Source organism: Symphalangus syndactylus, chromosome 11, assembly GCF_028878055.3.
Source record: "Symphalangus syndactylus isolate Jambi chromosome 11, NHGRI_mSymSyn1-v2.1_pri, whole genome shotgun sequence".
NCBI classification, from domain to species: Eukaryota; Metazoa; Chordata; class Mammalia; order Primates; family Hylobatidae; genus Symphalangus; species Symphalangus syndactylus.
This window is the reverse complement of record NC_072433.2, coordinates 16104564-16123155: the sequence shown is the minus strand read 5'-3', so window position 1 is coordinate 16123155 and position 18592 is coordinate 16104564. Positions and strand designations below refer to the sequence as shown.

The 18592-nt window shown below is 36.7% G+C and overlaps 1 protein-coding gene across 31 annotated transcripts in view; it reads left to right on the top strand.

Annotated features, from left to right (window-relative positions):
- The window catches only part of CSPP1 (centrosome and spindle pole associated protein 1), a 132152-nt gene that overhangs the window by 45178 nt on the left and 68382 nt on the right, over positions 1 to 18592 (top strand). For 15 of the 31 annotated variants that reach the window (XM_055299127.2, XM_063611530.1, XM_063611531.1 and 12 more), the window contains 5 exons: positions 3090 to 3183; positions 5256 to 5313; positions 7541 to 7749; positions 10174 to 10295; positions 10668 to 10746. In XM_055299127.2, coding sequence (XP_055155102.1) covers positions 3090 to 3183; positions 5256 to 5313; positions 7541 to 7749; positions 10174 to 10295; positions 10668 to 10746 — 562 coding nt within the window. Of the gene's footprint in view, positions 1 to 3089; positions 3184 to 5255; positions 5314 to 5778; positions 5821 to 7540; positions 7750 to 10173; positions 10296 to 10667; positions 10747 to 18592 lie in introns of all 31 variants that reach the window. The other 16 variants (XM_063611529.1, XM_055299124.2, XM_063611525.1 and 13 more) reach the window with 3 other exon arrangements.

Genomic DNA, 18592 nt, shown 5'->3' with positions numbered 1-18592 from the left:
TAGGTCCAAGCTGATTTTCTGTCCCTTCACCAATAGCTTGCAGCCTTTGCTTTGTATAGTCTGCTTTGAAAGTCTGGAATGTGGGCCATGTTTTGTGCCTGAATGTCACAAAAGTATCTCTTTCAGGTCTTCTGTATTGTTTGATCCCAGTTTTTCTAGTGAACATTTGGAAATTGCATTCAGGCAGCAACTCCAGTGGGTCAAGTCTGGGAATGGTTTACTGAACAGATCCTTTGCTAATGGTCTCAAAAGGCTATAATCAAGGTATCTGCCAGGCTGCCTTTTAACCGGAGGCTTGAGTGGGGAAGAATCTGCCTCTAAGCTAATTCAGGTTGTTGGCAGAATTCATTTCCTTGCGGCTGTATGACTGAGGGCCCTGGCTTCTTACTGGATGCCCACTGGAGGCTGCCCACAGTTCCTAGTGGCCATCTGCTGTTCCTTGCCATGTGGGCTTCCTCACCATGGTTACTCACTTTATGCCAGCAAGAAGAATCTCTAAATTCAGGGAGGGTGCAGTCCTTCTTCTAAGGGCTTTCACCTGATTATATCAGGTCCGCCTAAGATAATCTCCCTTTTAATTACTTCAAAATTAGTTGATTTGGTACCTTAGTTACATCTGCAAATATTTTTCCATCTTTCCATATTCTAGTGTATACAAGTAAGTTACAGGTCCCACCCATTCTCAAGGGGAGGGAATTATAGAGGGATTCAGCTGGGAGCAGGGAACATAGTAGCCATCTCTAAAAAATTTTGCCTACCATTGTCACATTTCTCTGTTACTAATGTTGCAATCTCACACATGCTCCTTAATGTAGCAGTTTCTCATTGTCTGAAGTAGTACCCCAGGTTCTTTGTCCCATGTCCAAGAAAATTAAGAAACATAGACACAAAGGTGGGGTTGGAGCAAAAGTTTAATAAGTGAAAGAAAAAAAGCTCTCTGCGGGGAAGAGGGGAGTCCAAGCGGATGGCGGGTTTACAGCTGAATTAAATAGCTTTTATAAAAAACTCTTCATCTTTGTAGGAGCTTGAGTAACTTCTTCTATCAGTAAAGCTGTCTGTGCTACTCCCATTATCTTATACAGCTGTGGGTACATCTTTAGGCAAGCAGAAATCTGCTTGTCTTGTTTGTATAACTGTGGGTTTGTTTTAGATAAGCCACCCCCGCCCTACCCCCATGCAAGTTCCCACCATGAATATGCCTAAAAGGGGGTGGAAACTTTTTCCTGGGAGTTCACTAATTAGACAAAGAACAAAGAGCTCTGTGCTAGACCCTGTTTGCTTATCTGTCCAGGTGCAGTCTGAGGTTTTTCTTTCCCCCCCCCCCCAGGTTGTTTTATTTTTGCCTGTTGCTGTGACTTTTCAAGCAGGCTACTTCTGCAGTCTGAATTTTTTCCCAAATGATTTTTCCTTTCCTTCTGCCTCACTAAAGACCAACTTGATCTGACTTCAGTTTTAAGCTTAGCTAAGGACCTCTAGAGTAGCTTTCCTTTCACAGAATAGTTTAGTCTTACTACTACAGAGTGACCTTTCTGACATGTTCCCTGAAAGACCACCAAGAACATAGCTGGCTGGAGCTTGAATTTCACTCCTTTGTTTCAGGTCTGAGAATTGTTCAGTTTACATATCCTTCTTAGTCTGTTGCCAGGCCAAATGGAATTTCACTCTGTGAATGCACAAACTAGCACACTGCAAAGTCTGAAGGGACCTCCTGTGGATTTCTGGAGCTCTTTTTATGCTTCCTATTGGATCTTTGCTCCATAACTTCTAGCCATTTTAGCCTTCCTGAATTTTGCTCTTTATCTACTCAATTTAGCTCACTTTCCTGGCCCTCTTTGGGTTCTCTTTACCTCTTTACCTGTATCTGTGGTCTGGAAATTTCATTTGGGCAGAAATTGGGTGATTATAGGGCTCACCTCAATTACAGTTCTGCACTACCTATTGTCCAGTATCTGGAAAACAATTATTTTGTGTATTTTGCGCAGTTTTCTAGTGTTTCTGTTGTTGTTGTTGTTGTTATTTGTTTTTTAAACAATGTGAGGTTAAGTCTTGTGCTTGGTTATTCTATCATGGTCAGAAGTGGAATGGGAATATTTTATTATAAAACACAGTTATTAACCTTAATGTAATTTATGTTAACCTCTATGGGAGCTTCACATTGGCTGACAGCTATGCTTAATGGACAAACTGAGATGCTGTGTGCTCACTGATGGTTTGAGACCAATAATGAAGGCAGTACAGAAATTGCTGTTTCAATTGCATTCTTGATACCCTGTGATTTTTGTAGTGTTCCAGATCTTGCATATTTAGATTAAGAGGTTATTTTGTGGCATTAACATATGCAATAATAATAATTTTCTCTGCATTCAAAATTTTTGATTAACTGGATTTTTGTGTAAGGAATATCAGGGTGAGATCCTGTAGAATTGAAGTTTTTTGAGCAGAGTGCCAGTTTGATTAGTGTATTTTATGACAGTTAATATTACATAGTGTTCTGGATCTATTGGAGCAGGGAGAAGGGAGTTGGGAAGACTGGTTATTAGTTAGGAAGTTATTGCTGCAATCCAGGTTAGATGTAGAGAGGACTTATCCAAAGTTAATGGCTCTTGAGAATAGAAAGGAGGGGGCCTCATACGAAGTGACTAGAAGAGGAGAAGCAATCCAAATTATAGTGAGATTTTGAGGCTCCAGTATTGGGCCATTAGTAGAAAATGAAGTGGGGCAGTTGGTTTTGAGATGCTCGTTTGCGATTGAAATGTTAAATTTATAAGACATGGAAGATATTAATGGAAGTATTATTTAGATTGTTAGACAAATGGAGTTGGGATAAGAATATTCTGTTATTTAGGAAAATTTTTGACTAATGGTAGAGGCATGGATGTGATTACTGTATCTTGTGTTTGACACATAGTAGGTACCCATTAATTACAAAAGTAATTGAAGAAGGACTGATTCATGTGATTTTTTTTCCTTCTATATTTCTTGCATATTAGTAATTATATAATACAATTAAGATGGAGTTTTTAAGGACTTGACTTTCTAATTGCATACGATGCTTAAGAGTTAAGATTGTATTTTTCTTATACCACTAGGAGGTGAAGATCGAGAACTTATTCAGCGAAGGAAAGAGAAATACAGACTAGAACTATTGGAACAAATGGCTGACCAACAGAGGAACAAGAGACGGTAATGAAAGGTTTGCACTTAAAAGAGATATTTTGAGTTTAAAATGCATTTGTGTAAAATGACATGATGGTTAAATAAGGGGTTGTTGTTCTAATATGATGTTTGATTTGTAAATCACTTATATTTTAATCTCTACATGCTAAATCAACAAGGAAAATAAATACTAAGAGAGTTTTTTTTTTTTTTGGTCATAAGTAGCAAGTGAGAGTATTTCTGTATTCTGTAATAGGCCTTTTACTTCCCTCATTGATTTCTTCAGTTTTTGATTTAAGGTAGCATTTAATGTTATAGATATGCCCATTGAATTATCCCATATATAGTAACAAATATAAAAGTATTTTTTGCCACATGAAATGGTATGCACACACACATACATGCAAAAAAAAAATTGTATCCTATAAATTTAACATTTCCATCCCAAATGAGCATCTCAAAACCAACTGTCCCTCTTCATTTTCTATTAATAGCCCAATAATGGAGCCTCAAAATCTCACTATGACTTGGATTCCTTGTCCTGTCCTATTCACTTCATATGAGGCCCCCTCCTTCTTTCTGTTCTCAGAGCCATTAAAGTTGGATTAAGTCCTCTCTACGTCTGACCTGGATTGCAGCAATAGCTTCCTAACTAATAACTAGTCTTCCCAACTCCCTTCTCCCTGCTCCAATAGATCCAGCACACTATGTAATATTAACTGTCAAAAAATACGCTAATCAAACTGGCACCCTGCTCAAAAATCTTCAACGGTTTCCTCAATTCTACAGGAATGGTAAATCACAAGTATTTATGTTGTATATAGGTATCATTGTTTGTAGTCTTTCTTGTTGAAATACCTATGAGATATTATAGTTTAAAATTAGGAATAGAGTTTAAAATTAGAAATTTTAAATATAGATTAAAATTAGAAATTTTAAATATAGATTAAAATTAGAAATTACCGTGGCTCACGCCTGTAATCCCAGCACTTCGGGAGGCCGAGGTGGGCGGATCACGAGGTCAGGAGATTGAGACCATCTTGGCTAACACGGTGAAACCCCATCTCTACTAAAAATACAAAAAATTAGCCGGGCGTGGTGGCACACGCCTGTGGTCCCAGCTATTCGGGAGGCTGAGGCAGGAGAATTGCTTGAACCTGGGAGGCAGAGGTTGCAGTGAGCCGAGATCACGCCACTGCACCCAGCCTGGGCGACAGACTGAGACTCTTGACTAAACAACAACAGAAACAACAACAACAAAATTAGGAATAGAGATCTCGTTTTGAGAGAATTTGAGACCTGTTATCTCTTAGTTTTTGCCTTTTTCCCTTATCTCAGAGGAAGCCAATATCTACTGTTTGATGTTAGCTATCTTTAACATCATTTTAAAAACCCTATTATTAGGAAGTATGGTAGATATATTTAAATTTTTACCCTTCTTTTTGCTAACTGAAAATATATGTATACCCTAAAAGAGGTTTTTTGTTTTACAAGGTAAAGATTTTATTTTTGTGTTTTATTTTGTGTGAATTAGTCTTTGAAATACTCTAGGCATTGGCTTAGAGATACATAGTCTAAGTTAGTTCTCATGTGAATTCTAGTTTACTTTGTATCAACTAAAAAAAATTGGCTTTCAGTATTATTTAAGGCTGTAAGGTCAGTTAAAGGAATTATTTGAGCCGGGCGCGGTGGCTCACGCTTGTAATCCCAGCACTTTGGGAGGCTGAGGTGGGCGGATCACGAGGTCAGGAGATCAAGACCACGGTGAAACCCCGTCTCTACTAAAAATACAAAAAAAAAAAAATTAGCCGGGCGTGGTGGCGGGCGCCTGTAGTCCCAGCTACTCGGAGAGGCTGAGGCAGGAGAATGGCGTGAACCCGGGAGGCGGAGCTTGCAGTGAGCCGAGGTCGCGCCACTGCACTCCAGCCTGGGCGACAGAGCGAGACTCTGTCTCAAAAAAAAAAAAAAAAAAAAAAAGGAATTATTTGTTTTTGTAGATGTATTGCATAGACTTTGTGTATAAGCTTCTTTCAGTGATGACTTATAATTTTGATAGTTTACTATATCTTTTTAATATGTAAAACTTTAATTTTGTTTAGAGAAAAAGATTTAGAACTCAGGGTTGCAGCGTCTGGAGCACAAGACCCTGAGAAATCGGTAAGGGTTTCTGGCATCTTTTAATGTTTAATCTTTCATCAAATGATCCTCAAATGTGGTGGCAGGTGGGGATAGAGAATATTGGGAAAAAAAGACAGTAGACCAATTTGAACAGTAATAAAGTTAACTAAATTCAGTTCTCATGATGTGTAAATTCTCTTAACTGTTATTTCCTTGAGGTAATTTTTCCTTTTTCATTTGTGTGTCATTTTTTTAAAGTTTAAATTGTTCTCTCTGCTTTATTCACATGTACTATTCCATGGGAAAGTTATCTTGGTTAAATTTACAATTGATGTTAATATTTTTCTTGAATACATCTTGATCACTTACTTTTCTTATATTGGAGTGATTTCCGAGAAAACTGACAACTTTATTTTTGAAGCATTTTAGTAATTGTGACTTATTGTAACATTAGAGAGATAATAATCTTATTTTTACTTTAATTTTGCAATTCTCATCATTAAGTGGAATGAATTACTCACATCATTGCAGTTAAGTAAGGAGGAGGTAATTTATTGTTTTTACCACAATTTATTTTTTCTGTAGTTGGTTATGTAGTATTTATTTCTAATACAAGTCTTGTTTCATCTTTGAATGATGAGTAAGACGTTTAATTTCATTAAAAAGCTCATTCTTAAAAAAGATGCAGCAACTTAAAATTATTTACCGTAGGCAACTTTTGATTTGCTTTTACTTATGTTGAGAATATATCCTGTGGGTTATCTATTTGGAAAAGTTTAATATTGCACCAGCATCACTCACAGTATGCTTCTAGGTTAACCTGATAAATCATTCCTGATAAGATAACCATGGTAGGAAAAAAAGAAGATAAATTTCAAAGCTAAATATATTTTCTTTTGTCAATCAAAAGTTTCCTTTTAAAAGGTGAGCTTTTTAATGTAATATGTTGGCATGTTAAATTTTGTATTTATGGTTACACTAGTGTGTGACAGACCTTATTTATCTTTGAATTGAAGCTCCTGTAGAGTGTCAAGTTGATTTATGACAATAAATAAGTAATTAGAGGCAACAGTTAGGCCTTTACTTTTGGGTTTACTTTTTTTTTTTTTTTTTTTTTTGAGATGGAGTCTCGCTCTGTCGCCCAGGCTGGAGTGCAGTGACACAATCTCAGCTCACTGCAAGCTCCACCTCCCGGGTTCATGCCATTCTCCTGCCTCAGCCTCTCTGAGTAGCTGGGACTACAGGCACCCGCCACCACGCCCTTGGGTTTACTTTTGATGTGCAAATCTTAGAAAAGGGCACATAAGTGATGTTGTAAAGTAGAGATTAGCAAAGTGTGGCCTGTGGCCAAATTTGTTTGCTGCCTGTTTTCATAAAAAAAAGTTTTATTGCACCACAGCCTTGTTCATTCCTTGACATACTGTTTGTGGCTGCTTTAGCACTATGGCTGAGTCTGCGCATTATGAAGAGGCTATGTAGTCTTGCAAATCTTAATCTATTTACTGTCTAGCCCTTTACAGAAAGCATTTGCTAACCCTGTTTTACAGAATACTTTGATAACAGAAATGGCAATTAGAGAAGTAGCACAGTGTCCTAGTACATAGAAAGAATACTACAGGTATATTTAAAATTAATATCTGACTCTAGTCTTTGCTTAATTATTTACTAATAGTGAGACCTTAGGTGATATATTACTTCTCAGAGAGCCTCAGTTACCCATTTATAAAATAAGCGTTAGATATTCAAAATCTGGCTGGGCACAGAAGCTCACACCTGTAATTCCAGCACTCTGGGAGCCCGAGGCAGGCGGATCACTTGAGGCCAGGAGTTCGAGACCAGCCTTGCCATTGTGGTGAAACCCCCTTCTCTACAAAAATTAGCTGTGTGTGGTGGCAGGTGCCTGTAACCCCAGCTACTCTAAGTCTGAGGCAGGAGAATTGCTTGAATTCGGGAAGTGGAAGTTGCTATGACCTGAGATTGTGCCACTGCATTCCAGCCTGGGCGACACAGTGAGACTCCGTCTCAAAAATAAATAAATAAATAAATTGATAGATAGATAGGTAGATATTCAGAGTCTTTTATAGCTGTAAAATTCTGTTATTCAATAAATAAATAAAAATAGAAATTCAGAGTCTTTTATAGCTGTAAAATTCTGTTATTCTGTGACTGTCTTAAGTGCCTGCTGGGATAGGAGGTCTTTGGAGGTCCCTTCCACCTTTAAACTTATGATTATATGTAACAAACAGATTTTTTTTCTTTATTTTAGCCTGATAGACTAAAGCAGTTTAGTGTGGCACCAAGACACTTTGAAGAGATGATACCACCTGAAAGACCCAGAATAGCTTTCCAGACACCTCTCCCTCCTTTATCTGCCCCATCTGTCCCACCCATCCCATCAGTTCATTCCATTCCTTCTCAAAATGAAGATTTGCGCAGTGGACTCAGCAGCGCCCTTGGTGAAATGGTGTCTCCCAGGTGCTTGTTTAAATGTTTTGTGTTTGGGAATTAGGTAAGGTATTGCTATATTTTATGTTTAGAAGGATGTGCTGAAGCAGATGATGTTATTCTTCAGAGATTTTGTACAGTTAACAGTTTTGTGAAATAAATTCTCTTGAAATTTGTTTTTTTCTCTGCTATTATATAAAAAGGGAAATTCTTAAAACATTTTATTGTTTAAAGATGATTTTGTATCTTTAGAATGAATTACTAAGTACATTTTAGTATTTAGTTTTGGGTTGTATTTTGGGATGTCTGTTTTTGATATCTTTTAACATATAAAAGTTGTACATTTTTTTCAATTTTGTTGTTTCCACTTGGCAAACATTGAATTCTTCAATTTGTACAGAAAAAGTTTCTAATGTGGCTCTTTTACACGTATAATTTTATTTTAGCTTCTGTTTCCTTCAGCTCATTCTCTGTGATTACTTATGGGCTGTGTAACTCAAATGCCTGAGATAAAAAGTGTTGAGATTATAAAACCTGTAATTTAGGTATTGGGGTAAAGATTTGATTTCTATAGGTGAAAGGCATCACGCTATAATAGAGTATACATAAAGAAAATCCTGTTGTTAACACTGATGTTTTCTGGGCTATACTTTCTTCTTTGTAGGGCCTGGGCTTATTTTTTGTTCACTGTTAGTGTATTAATTATAAAATATATTTAAATTTAGAGGTGTTTTTCTTAACTTTTTTGAACCCTGATATTTTCTGGACTGTATTATTTCAGTAGAAGTTGGTCTTTTAGTTACTAACCAACTGTAGAAGTGTGTTTACTGTACTTATCGGGGGCTTTGTGTTTTTCATCTGATGGCTTCCTGACTCAAGAATAGGAGGAATTGGAATTAACAGAGCATTTTATGGTGGTCTCAGCATTGAATTAGGGATTGAAAGGTTGGCTTTCCTATCTGGATTTTGGGCAAACCACACCTTTGTTGAACTTCAATTTTCTCATTTGTAAAAGTGGAGTAGTAGTATATTTTTTTCATGTTTACAATTATAGGGTTGTGAGGATTAGCTTGTATAAATCTCTCTAAAATTTGATTTAATGATAATGACAGCTCCCTTTCATAACAGTTATTTGACATTTTTGTTGATGTATCTTTGTTGTGAGGATGGTATGGGGTTAGACACATTGAGTGGCTAGTAAATATGAAAGATATTCCCTACTGAAGAGAACTTCAGTGCCTTCTTAGTTCTTTGGAATTATTTTGAAGTATATGACAAGGGAGAACCTGTTAAGATACAACAGTGAGAACATTCTAGAATGCTGCCATCTCTTTCTTTTCATTAAAAGGAATTTGCCTTTGCCATTTTTACTACTGAAAAATACTGCATTGGTAGCAATACAGAGATATTTCCTGATCAGTAATGAAGTGCTAATGTAGAGGTTTTCAGAAGTTTTAAATTTATGAAATACTAAAGATTATGTCAATACTTTACTGTTGGTATTTAAGTTGCTTTTATTTTACTATTAAGAAATAGTAAAGTTTCCTCGGTCAGACTGAACCATTTGTACTCACACTGTTTCGTAGCTCTTTGCCTTCTCTTTCTGGATTGTCCTTCCTCTAACACACACAAGCTCACTCCAGTACCATGGCTTAAGCGTTGCCTCTTCTGGAAAGCCTTACATGTGCTTTCTTTCTCTCCCTCATGTGATTTAAATGTCCCTGCTCCTGTACCTATAGCAATCTGCATTTTTTGGGCTATATTACTATTTAATTTAATTTGCTTGTACTATTATTAATTATTTAATTTGCTTGTGCTTGACTGTAGTTGTTTATTTTCATGTTACTCCTGAGGGACAGGGACCATGTCTGTCTTTATTTGATACTGGCACATAGTGCCTATTGGGTATTAATTGATTGAATTTTTTTTTTTTTTTTTTTTTTTGAGACGGAGTCTCGCCCTGTCACCCAGGCTGGAGTGCAGTGGCGCAGTCTCGGCTCACTGCAAGCTCCGCCTCCCGGGTTCACGCCATTCTCCTGCCTCAGCCTCTCCGAGTAGCTGGGACTACAGGCGCCCGCCACCACGCCTGGCTAATTTTTGTATTTTTAGTAGAGACGGGGTTTCACCGTGGTCTTGATCTCCTGACCTCGTGATCCGCCCGCCTCGGCCTCCCAAAGTGCTGGGATTACAAGCGTGAGCCACCGCGCCCGGCAAATTGATTGAATATTAACCTAGGTTTTTATCTTATATAAATGTACCTGAAATTGTGAAATCCTATGTAATAGTATTTGCTTTTTGAGTCATAATTTTTGATGAATGATTGGAGCAAGATGGTGACTTTTTCTAAAGTAGTGATAGGATTTTCAGTAATGTTTTTGCAAAAGAGTAATATCTTGATTTTTTAAAACTTGCAATGAAATATGAGAGGAATTTTTCATTTTTCTTTTCATACAGGATTGCACCTCTGCCTCCACCTCCCGTACTACCACCTTTGGCTACTAACTATCAAACTCCTTATGATGACACATACTATTTTTATGGGGCCAGGAATACTTTGGATCCCAGTCTTGCTTATTGTAAGTTATCTATAGGGTAAGCATTTTCTTCCCACTTGGCTCAATAAGGAAAACTGTTTTTTTTGTGTAAACAAAAAATATCTAAATGAGAAAAGCACAACTTTGCTTAATTCAGATGTTATATATTGACTTAATAAATGCCCTATTTTAAAGCCCAGTTATATTTTGTAGTTATTTTCTTTTCATCTTAGTTTAAGAAATAATGATTGTGTTTTCTTATGTTGTTCTTTGCTAACTTCTAGCCCAGAAGGAAATATTGATGGTTTTCTCTACGTAACATTTTGATTATGTACCTTTTTCTGGAGGAATAAATAAAATATTATTAAATGATTATTCTAAATAAACGTGTTTTTTTTTTGTTTTTTCTTTAAGATGGTTCAGGAATGATGGGCGTACAGCCTGCAGCTTATGTTAGTGCTCCTGTCACCCACCAACTAGCACAACCTATTGTGTAAGTTATTAGTTAAAAGAATAATTTTTTCCCCACTTTTATTTTGTAAAGATACACATAACCTAAAAGCCACCATCCTAACATTTTAAAGTATACTATTTAGTGGTATTTAATATCTTCATAATGTGCAACCTTCACCACAATCCATCTTCAGAACTCTTTTCATCTTGTAAACTGAAACTCTATACCCATTAAAAAATAATGGTGTACCTCCCCATTCCCCTACCTCCATACTCTGGCAACCACCATTCTATGTCTCTGATTTTGACTACTCCATGTACCTCATATGAACAGAATCATACAGGGTTTATCTTTTTGTGACTGGCTGATTTCACTTTGCATATGTCCTCAAGGTTCATCCGTCTTTTAGCATATTTCAGAGTTTCTTTCCTTTTTCAGGCCGAATTATAATGCATTGTAATTGTACACAACATTTTGCTTATCTAAAATCTATCCATTTATCCATTAGTGGACACTTTGGGTTGCTTCTACAATTTGGCTATTTATGAATAATGCTGCTGTGAACATGAATTTACAAATATCTCTTTGAAATCTTGTTTTCAATTTTTTTGGGTCTGTACCCAGAGCTGGAATTGCTGGGTCATATGGTAATTCTATGTTTAATTTTTTGAAGAACTGCCATACTGTTTTCCACAACTGCTATACTTTTTTATATTCTCACCAATAGGGCACAAGGGTTCCAATTTCTCCACATCTTTGCCAATACTTATTTTCTTTTTTTTATAGTAACCATTCTAATGAGTATATGGTATTTCATTGTAGTTTTAATTTGCATTTCCCTAATTATTAGTGAGGTTGAGCATCTTTTCATATGCTTCTTGGCCATTTGTATATAATCTTTGGAGAAATGTCTTTCCAAGTACTTTGCCCATTTTTGAATTAGGTGGTTTGTTTTTTGTTGTTGGGTTTTCAGAGTCCTCCATATATCCTGGTTATTAATTCTGTATCAGGTATTTGATTTGGAAATATTTGCTCCCATTCTGTCTTGATATTGCCTTTTGATGCACAAAATTCTTAAATTTTCTTAAAGTCCAATTTGTCTTATTTTTATTATTGTTGCCTGTGCCTTTGGTGTCATGTCTGAGAAATCATTGCCAAATCTAACATCCTGAAGCTGCCCTATGTTTTCTTGTGAGAGTTTTATAATTTTAGGTCTTATGTTGAACTGTTTGAGTCATTTTGAGTTAATTTTTTTTATGGTATTGCATAAGGGTTTGTCTTAGTTATTTTGTATGTGGATATTCAGTTTTCTTAGCACCATTTGTTGGAAAGACTATCCTTTCTGCGTTGAGAGATATTGGCATTCTTGTTGAAAATCATTTGACCAAATATATGAGGGTTTATTTTTGGGCTATTTATCCTTCTCCCTTGGTGTGTATGTCTTCCTTTATCCCAGTACCTTAGTGTGTTGATTACTGTTGCTTTGAATGTTTTGAAATCAGAAAATGTGAGTGCTCCAGCTTTGTTCTTTTTCAATATTGTTTTGGCTATTTTGGATCCCTGGAGATTCCATATGAATTATAGGATGAGTTTTTCTATTTCTGCAAAAAAGTCATTGTGATTTTGGTAGCGAGTAGTGAGTTTATTGAATCTTTGGGTAGTTTTGACATTTTAACAGTATCATGTCTTCTGATCCATGAACATAAGATATATGTCCGTTTATTTATGTCTTAAAATTTCTTTGAGCAATATTTCATAGTTTTCATTGTATAGGTATAGGTTTTTCACTTCTTTAGTTAATTCTTAAGTATTTTATTCTTTTTGATGCTTTCATAAATGGAATTCCTTTCATAATTTTCTTTTCAAATTGTTCATTGTTAGTGTATAGAAATGCAGCTGATTTTTGGGTGTTGATTTATATCCTTTTACTTTACTGAATTCATTTATTTTAATAGTTTTGTTGTAGAATCTAGGATTTCCTGCAAATAAGATGATAACATCTGTGAACAGAGATAATTTTACTTTTTCTGATTTGGATACTTTTTATTTATTTTTCTTTCATTCTTTTTTTTTTTTTGGAGATAGAGTCTCACCCCGTCACCCAGGCTGGAGTACAATGTTGTGATCTTGGCTCACTGCAACCTCCGCCTCCTAGGCTCAAGTGATTCTCCTGGCTCAGCCTCCTGAGAAACTGGGATTAAAAGCGTGCATCACTATGCCCGGCTAATTTTTTTTATCTTTAGTAGAGACGGGGTTTCACCATGTTGGCCAGGCTGGTCTCGAACTCCTGACCTTGTGATCCGCCTGCCTCAGCCTCCCAAAGTCCTGGGATTACAGGTGTGAGCCACCGCACCCGGCCCCTTATTTTTCTTTCTTAATTACCCTGACTAGAGCTTCCAGTACTATGTTTAATAGAAATGGCTAAAGTGGGCATCCTTGCCTTGTTCCTGATCTTAGAGGAAAAGCTTTCAGTCTTTCACTGTTGTGTATGATGTTTGCTGTGGGTTTTTCATATATATATATATATATATATATATATATAGCTTTTATTATGTTGAGGTAATTTCATTCTATTCCTAGTTTGTTGAGTTTTAACGATGCAAGTGTTAAATTTTGTCAAATGCTTTTTCTGTATTGAGATGATCATGTTGTTTTTTTCCCCTTTATTCTTTTAATGTGGTATATTGATTGATTTTATTGTGTTTAACCTTAACTATCCTTGTTTTCCAGGAATAAATTCCACTTAGTCATGATGTATAATCATTTTAATATGCTGCTGGATTTGGTTTGCTAGTATTTTGTTAAGGAGTTTTGCATCAGTGTTCATATGTGATCTTGTTGTAGTTTCCTTATACTGTCTTTTTTTAGCTTTGGTATAAGCATAATGCTGGGCTTATAGAAGGAATTAGGAAGTGTTCCCTCCTCTTGAACTTTTTGAAAAAGTTTGAGAAGGATTTATATTAGTTCTTCTTTAAATGTTTGATAGAATTCACCAGTGAAACCATAAGGTACAGGGCTTTTCTTTGTTGGGTGATTATTGATTGCAGATTCAGTCTCTTTAGTAACTAGTTATAGGTCTATTCAGATTTTCTTTTTCTTCATGATTTAGTCTTGATAGGTTTTTATTTCTAGGAATTTGTCCATCTCATCTAGGTTATCCAATTTGTTGGCATATAATTGTTGATAATATTCCCTTACAGTCCTTTCTTACTTTTAAAAGATTAATAGTGATGTCCCTTTGTGAATTTCTGATTATATTTTATTTTTTATTATTTATTTATGTATTTTTCTGACCTCATTCTTCCCATCACAGAATTCCTGATTTTAATAGAAGATTCAGAGCCTTCTTGTTGGTCAGTGTAGCTAAACATTTGTCAATCTTGTTGATCTTTTTAAATAACAGACTATTGGTTTGGTTGATTTTTTTTTTTTTTTCTGTTGTTATTCTAGTTTCCATTTCATTGATTTCTGCTGTAATCTTTTAAATTTCCTCCCTTCTGCTTACTTTGGGTTCCATTTGCTCTCATTTTTCTGGTTTCTAGAGATGGAAATCTAGATTATTGATTTGGTATCTTTCCCTTTGTTTGGTACATATACTTACAACTATAAGCTTTCCTCTTAGCTTAGTACTATTTTAGCTACATCCTTTAAGTTTTGGTATGTTGTCTTTTCACTTTCACTGCTCTCAAAATATTTTCCAATTTTTAAAAATTTCTTCATCAACCTGTTGGTTATTTTGAAATGTGTTGTTTAATTTCCACATAATTGTGAATATCCCAAATATCCTTCTGTTACTTATGTCTAATATAATTACATTGCAGTTGGAGAACAAACTTTGTATGATTTCAGTCAGTCCTTTTTAATTTATTGAGGCTTATTTTAAGACCTAACATGGTCTGTCCTGGAGAATGTTCCACATGCATTTGAGAAGAATGTGTATTGTCCTGTTGGTGAGTGTATTATTCTGTAAGTGTCTCTTAGATCTAGTTGGCTTATAGTGTTATTTCTTTTATTTCCTTGTTGATTTTCTGTGTAGTTGTTCTGTTATTAGAAGTGAAGTATTTAATCTCCAACTGTTACTTTGTGTGTGTGTGTGTGTGTGTGTGTGTGTGTGTGTGTTCTGATATACAGTCTTGCTCTGTCACCCAAGCTGGAATACAGTTGTGAGACCATAGTTTGCTGTAGCCTCAACCTCCTGGGCTCAAGCAATCCTCCTACCCCAGCCTCGTGAGCAGCTAGGACTACAGCCGTGTGCCACTGCGCATGACTGATTTGTTTATTTTTTGTAGAAACAGGGTCTCGCTGTGTTGCCCAGTGTGATCTTGAGCTCCTGGCCTCAAGCGATTCTCTTGCCTCAGCCTCCCAAAGTATGAGGGATACAGCCATGAGCCACCACACCCGGACTCCAACTATTATTCTTGACTTGCGTATTATTCTCTTCAATTCTGTCAGTTTCTGTTTCGTCTCTTAGGTCTTTCTTTATATGCGTATGTTTATAATTGTGTCTTACTGAAGATTTGACCCTTTTATTAGTGTCAGAGATTCTTCTGTGTCTCTGCTAACAGTTTTTGTCATAAAGTGCTTTTAGTTCTAATATAAATGTTGCTGTTCTGGTTCTCTTTTAGTACTGTTTGCATGGTGTATGATTTTTCGTATTTACTCTCAATTTATTTGTCTTTGAATCTAAAAGATGTCTCTGTAGACAGAATGCAGTTACTTCCTGGTTTTTATGTTTGCCATTTTGCAATTTTTTTCTATATGTCTTATGTCTTTTTATTCCCCTAATCCTCCTTTATTACCTTCTTCTTTTTCTTCTTCTTTTTTTTTTAAGAGATAGGATCTCATTCTCTTGCCCAGGCTGGAGTGCAGTGGTGTGATCACACAGCTCGCTGCAACCTCAGACTCCTGGGCTCAAGCAATCCTTCCACTCCAGTCTCCCAAGGAGCTGGAACTACAGGCACATGCCACCATGCCTGGCTAAATACCTGTATTTTTTGTAGAGATAGGGTGTTTTGCCATGTTTCTCAGGCTGGTCTCAAACTTCTGGCTCAAGTGATCCCAGCCCCACAAAGTGCTGGGATTACGGGCATGAGCCACTGCGGCCAGCCTCTTTTTTTTTTTTTTTTTTTTTTTAGACGCAGGCTCACTGTCGCCCAGGCTGGAGTGCAGTGGTGCGATCTCGGCTCACTGCAAGCCCCACCTTCCGGGTTCATGCCATTCTCCTGCCTCAGCCTCCCGAGTAGCTGGGACTACAGGCGCCCGCCACCATGCCTGGCTAATTTTTTGTATTTTTAGTAGAGACGGGGTTTCACCGTGTTAGCCAGGATGGTCTTGATCTCCTGACCTCATGATCCACCCGCCTTGGCCTCCCAAAGTGCTGGGATTACAGGAATGAGCCACCGCGCCCGGCCTATTAGTTTCTTTTATGTTAAATATTTAATAGCATTCAATTTTGATTTTTTTGTTGCTTTTTGCATAATTTTGAGTTTTTTTGTGGTTTCCCTACAGATTAAAATTAATATCTTAATTTAAAATAAATGAGTTTAGATTAAGGGCAACTTAATTTCAATGGTACACACACCTTTTCTCTAATATAAGGTCATTCCTTTTCCTCTACTTGATGCTATTGTTGTCATACAAATCACACTATTATACATTTAAGTCTCTCAACACAGTTTTATAATTATTGCCTTATGCAGTTGTCTTTTATTTATTTATAAATTTATTTTTTGAGACAGGGTCTTACTCTGTTGCACAGGTTGGAGTGCAGTGGGATGATCACAGCTCACTGCAACCTTGAACTCCTGGGCTCAAACAATCTTCCCGCCTTAGCCTCGTGAGTAGCTGAGACTACAGGTGCATACCACCAATGCTCAGCTAATTTAAAAAAAAATTGTTTTTTGTTTTGTTTTGGAGATAGGATCTCACTCTGTCACCCAGGCTGAAGTGCAGTGGCATGATCATAGCTCACTGCAGTGTCAAACTCCTGGATTTAAGGGATCCTCCCACCTCAGGCTCCCAAGTAGCTACTACTCCCACTATGCCTAGCTAATTTTTTATTTTTTAAATTTTTTGTAGAGACAAACGTCTCTCTATGTATCCCATGCTGGTCATGAACTCCTGGCCTCAAACCACCTTGGTCTCCGAAAGTGCTAGGATTATAGATATGAGCCATTGTGCCCATCCATAGTTGTCTTTTAAATCAAATAGAGAAGAATAAAGTTACAAATGTCTTTACATTTGTAATATCTTTTATATTTGCGCATGTAATTATCTTTACTGGTGCCCTTTATTTGTTTGTGCTTACTTCAGTTGCTGTCAAGTGTTCTTTCATTTCAAGCTGAAGGACTCCCTTCAGTGTTTCTTGTAGAGCAGGTCTCTTAGTGATGACTTCTCTGAATTGTATTTAATAATGTCTTAATTTAGCTTTCATTTTTGAAGGATAATTTTGATGGTATGGAATTGTATTGATTGGCATTCTTTATCTTTTAACACAGTATGGCATCCCCTAGCCTTTATGGTTTCTGATAAGCTGTTAATCCTACTGAGGATTCCTTGTATGTGATGAATGGTTATTCTCTTGCTTTCAGGATTTCTCTTTGTCTTTATCTTTCAGCTGTTTGGCTGTGTAAGTGTGGATCCCTTTGAGTTTTTCTTACTTGGAGTTTGATGAGCTTATTGGATCTGTAGATTAATGTTTTTCATCAAATTTGGGAAATTTTTGCCCATTTTTTTTCCAATATTCTTTGTGTCCCTTTCTCTGTGTCTTTTCTTCCTGAGACCCCCATTGGTACACATTATGGTGTTTCACAGGATCTCTGAAGCTTCGTTCATTTTTCTTCAGTCTTTTTCTTTCTGTTCTAGACTGGGTAATCTCAACTGACCTGTCTTCAAGTTCATTGATTTTTTCTTCTGCCTGCTTGAATGTGCTCTTCTCTCCCTTTTCTTTTCAGTTATATTTTTCAGCTCTATCATTTTTATTTGATTCTTTTTAAAGTAATTTCTATCTCTTTGTTGTTAATTTTATTTGGTAAACATTGTTTTCACAATTTAATTCTTTTTTTGAGATGGAGTTTCACTCTTGCTGCCCAGGCTGGAGTGCAGTGGCATGATCTCGGCTCACTACAACCCCTGCCTCCCAGGTTCAAGCGATTGTCCTGCCTCAGCCTTCCAAGTAGCTGGGATTACAGGCATGCACCACCACGCCTGGTTAATTTTGTATTTTTACTAGAGACGGGGTTTCACTATGTTGGTCAGGCTGGTCTCCAACTCCTGACCTCAGGTGATCTGCCCGCCTCGGCCTCTCAAAGTGCTGGAATTACAGGCGTGAGCCACTGCGCCCAGCCACTTTATTTCTTTAGACATATTTTTTTTAGTTCTTTCAACATATTTCTGATAACTGAATAAAAATCTTTGTTGATTAAATATAAGGCATGGGATTCCTCTGAAATTTTCTGTTGACTTCTTTTTTCCTTGTATGTATGGCTTATAATTCTATTTCTTTGCAAGTGTCATAATTTTTTTTTTGAAAACTGAACATTTAGGAAACAATGTGGCAACTGTGGAAATTAGATTCTTCTCCTCCTTGTGGTTTGTTGTTGTTGCTGTTTGTATTTTGTTGCTGTTGTTGTTGCTGTTTTCTAAGTACCCTTGGTAAAGTCTGTATTCTTTGTTTTATGTGGCCACTGAAGTCTCTGTTAGGATCACTTAATAGTTCATGATTAGACTGAGATTTCTTTAAAAGCTTTGACCCAATAAACCTCCCAGGCTATGCCAACTGGTTCTGTATGTGTGTGCTGGGGCATGCCTTCAGTACCACGGCAATTTTCATCTTTGTTTTAGCTTTCATATCCCACTTGCACAGGGCCTCAATGCCAGCCGGAAA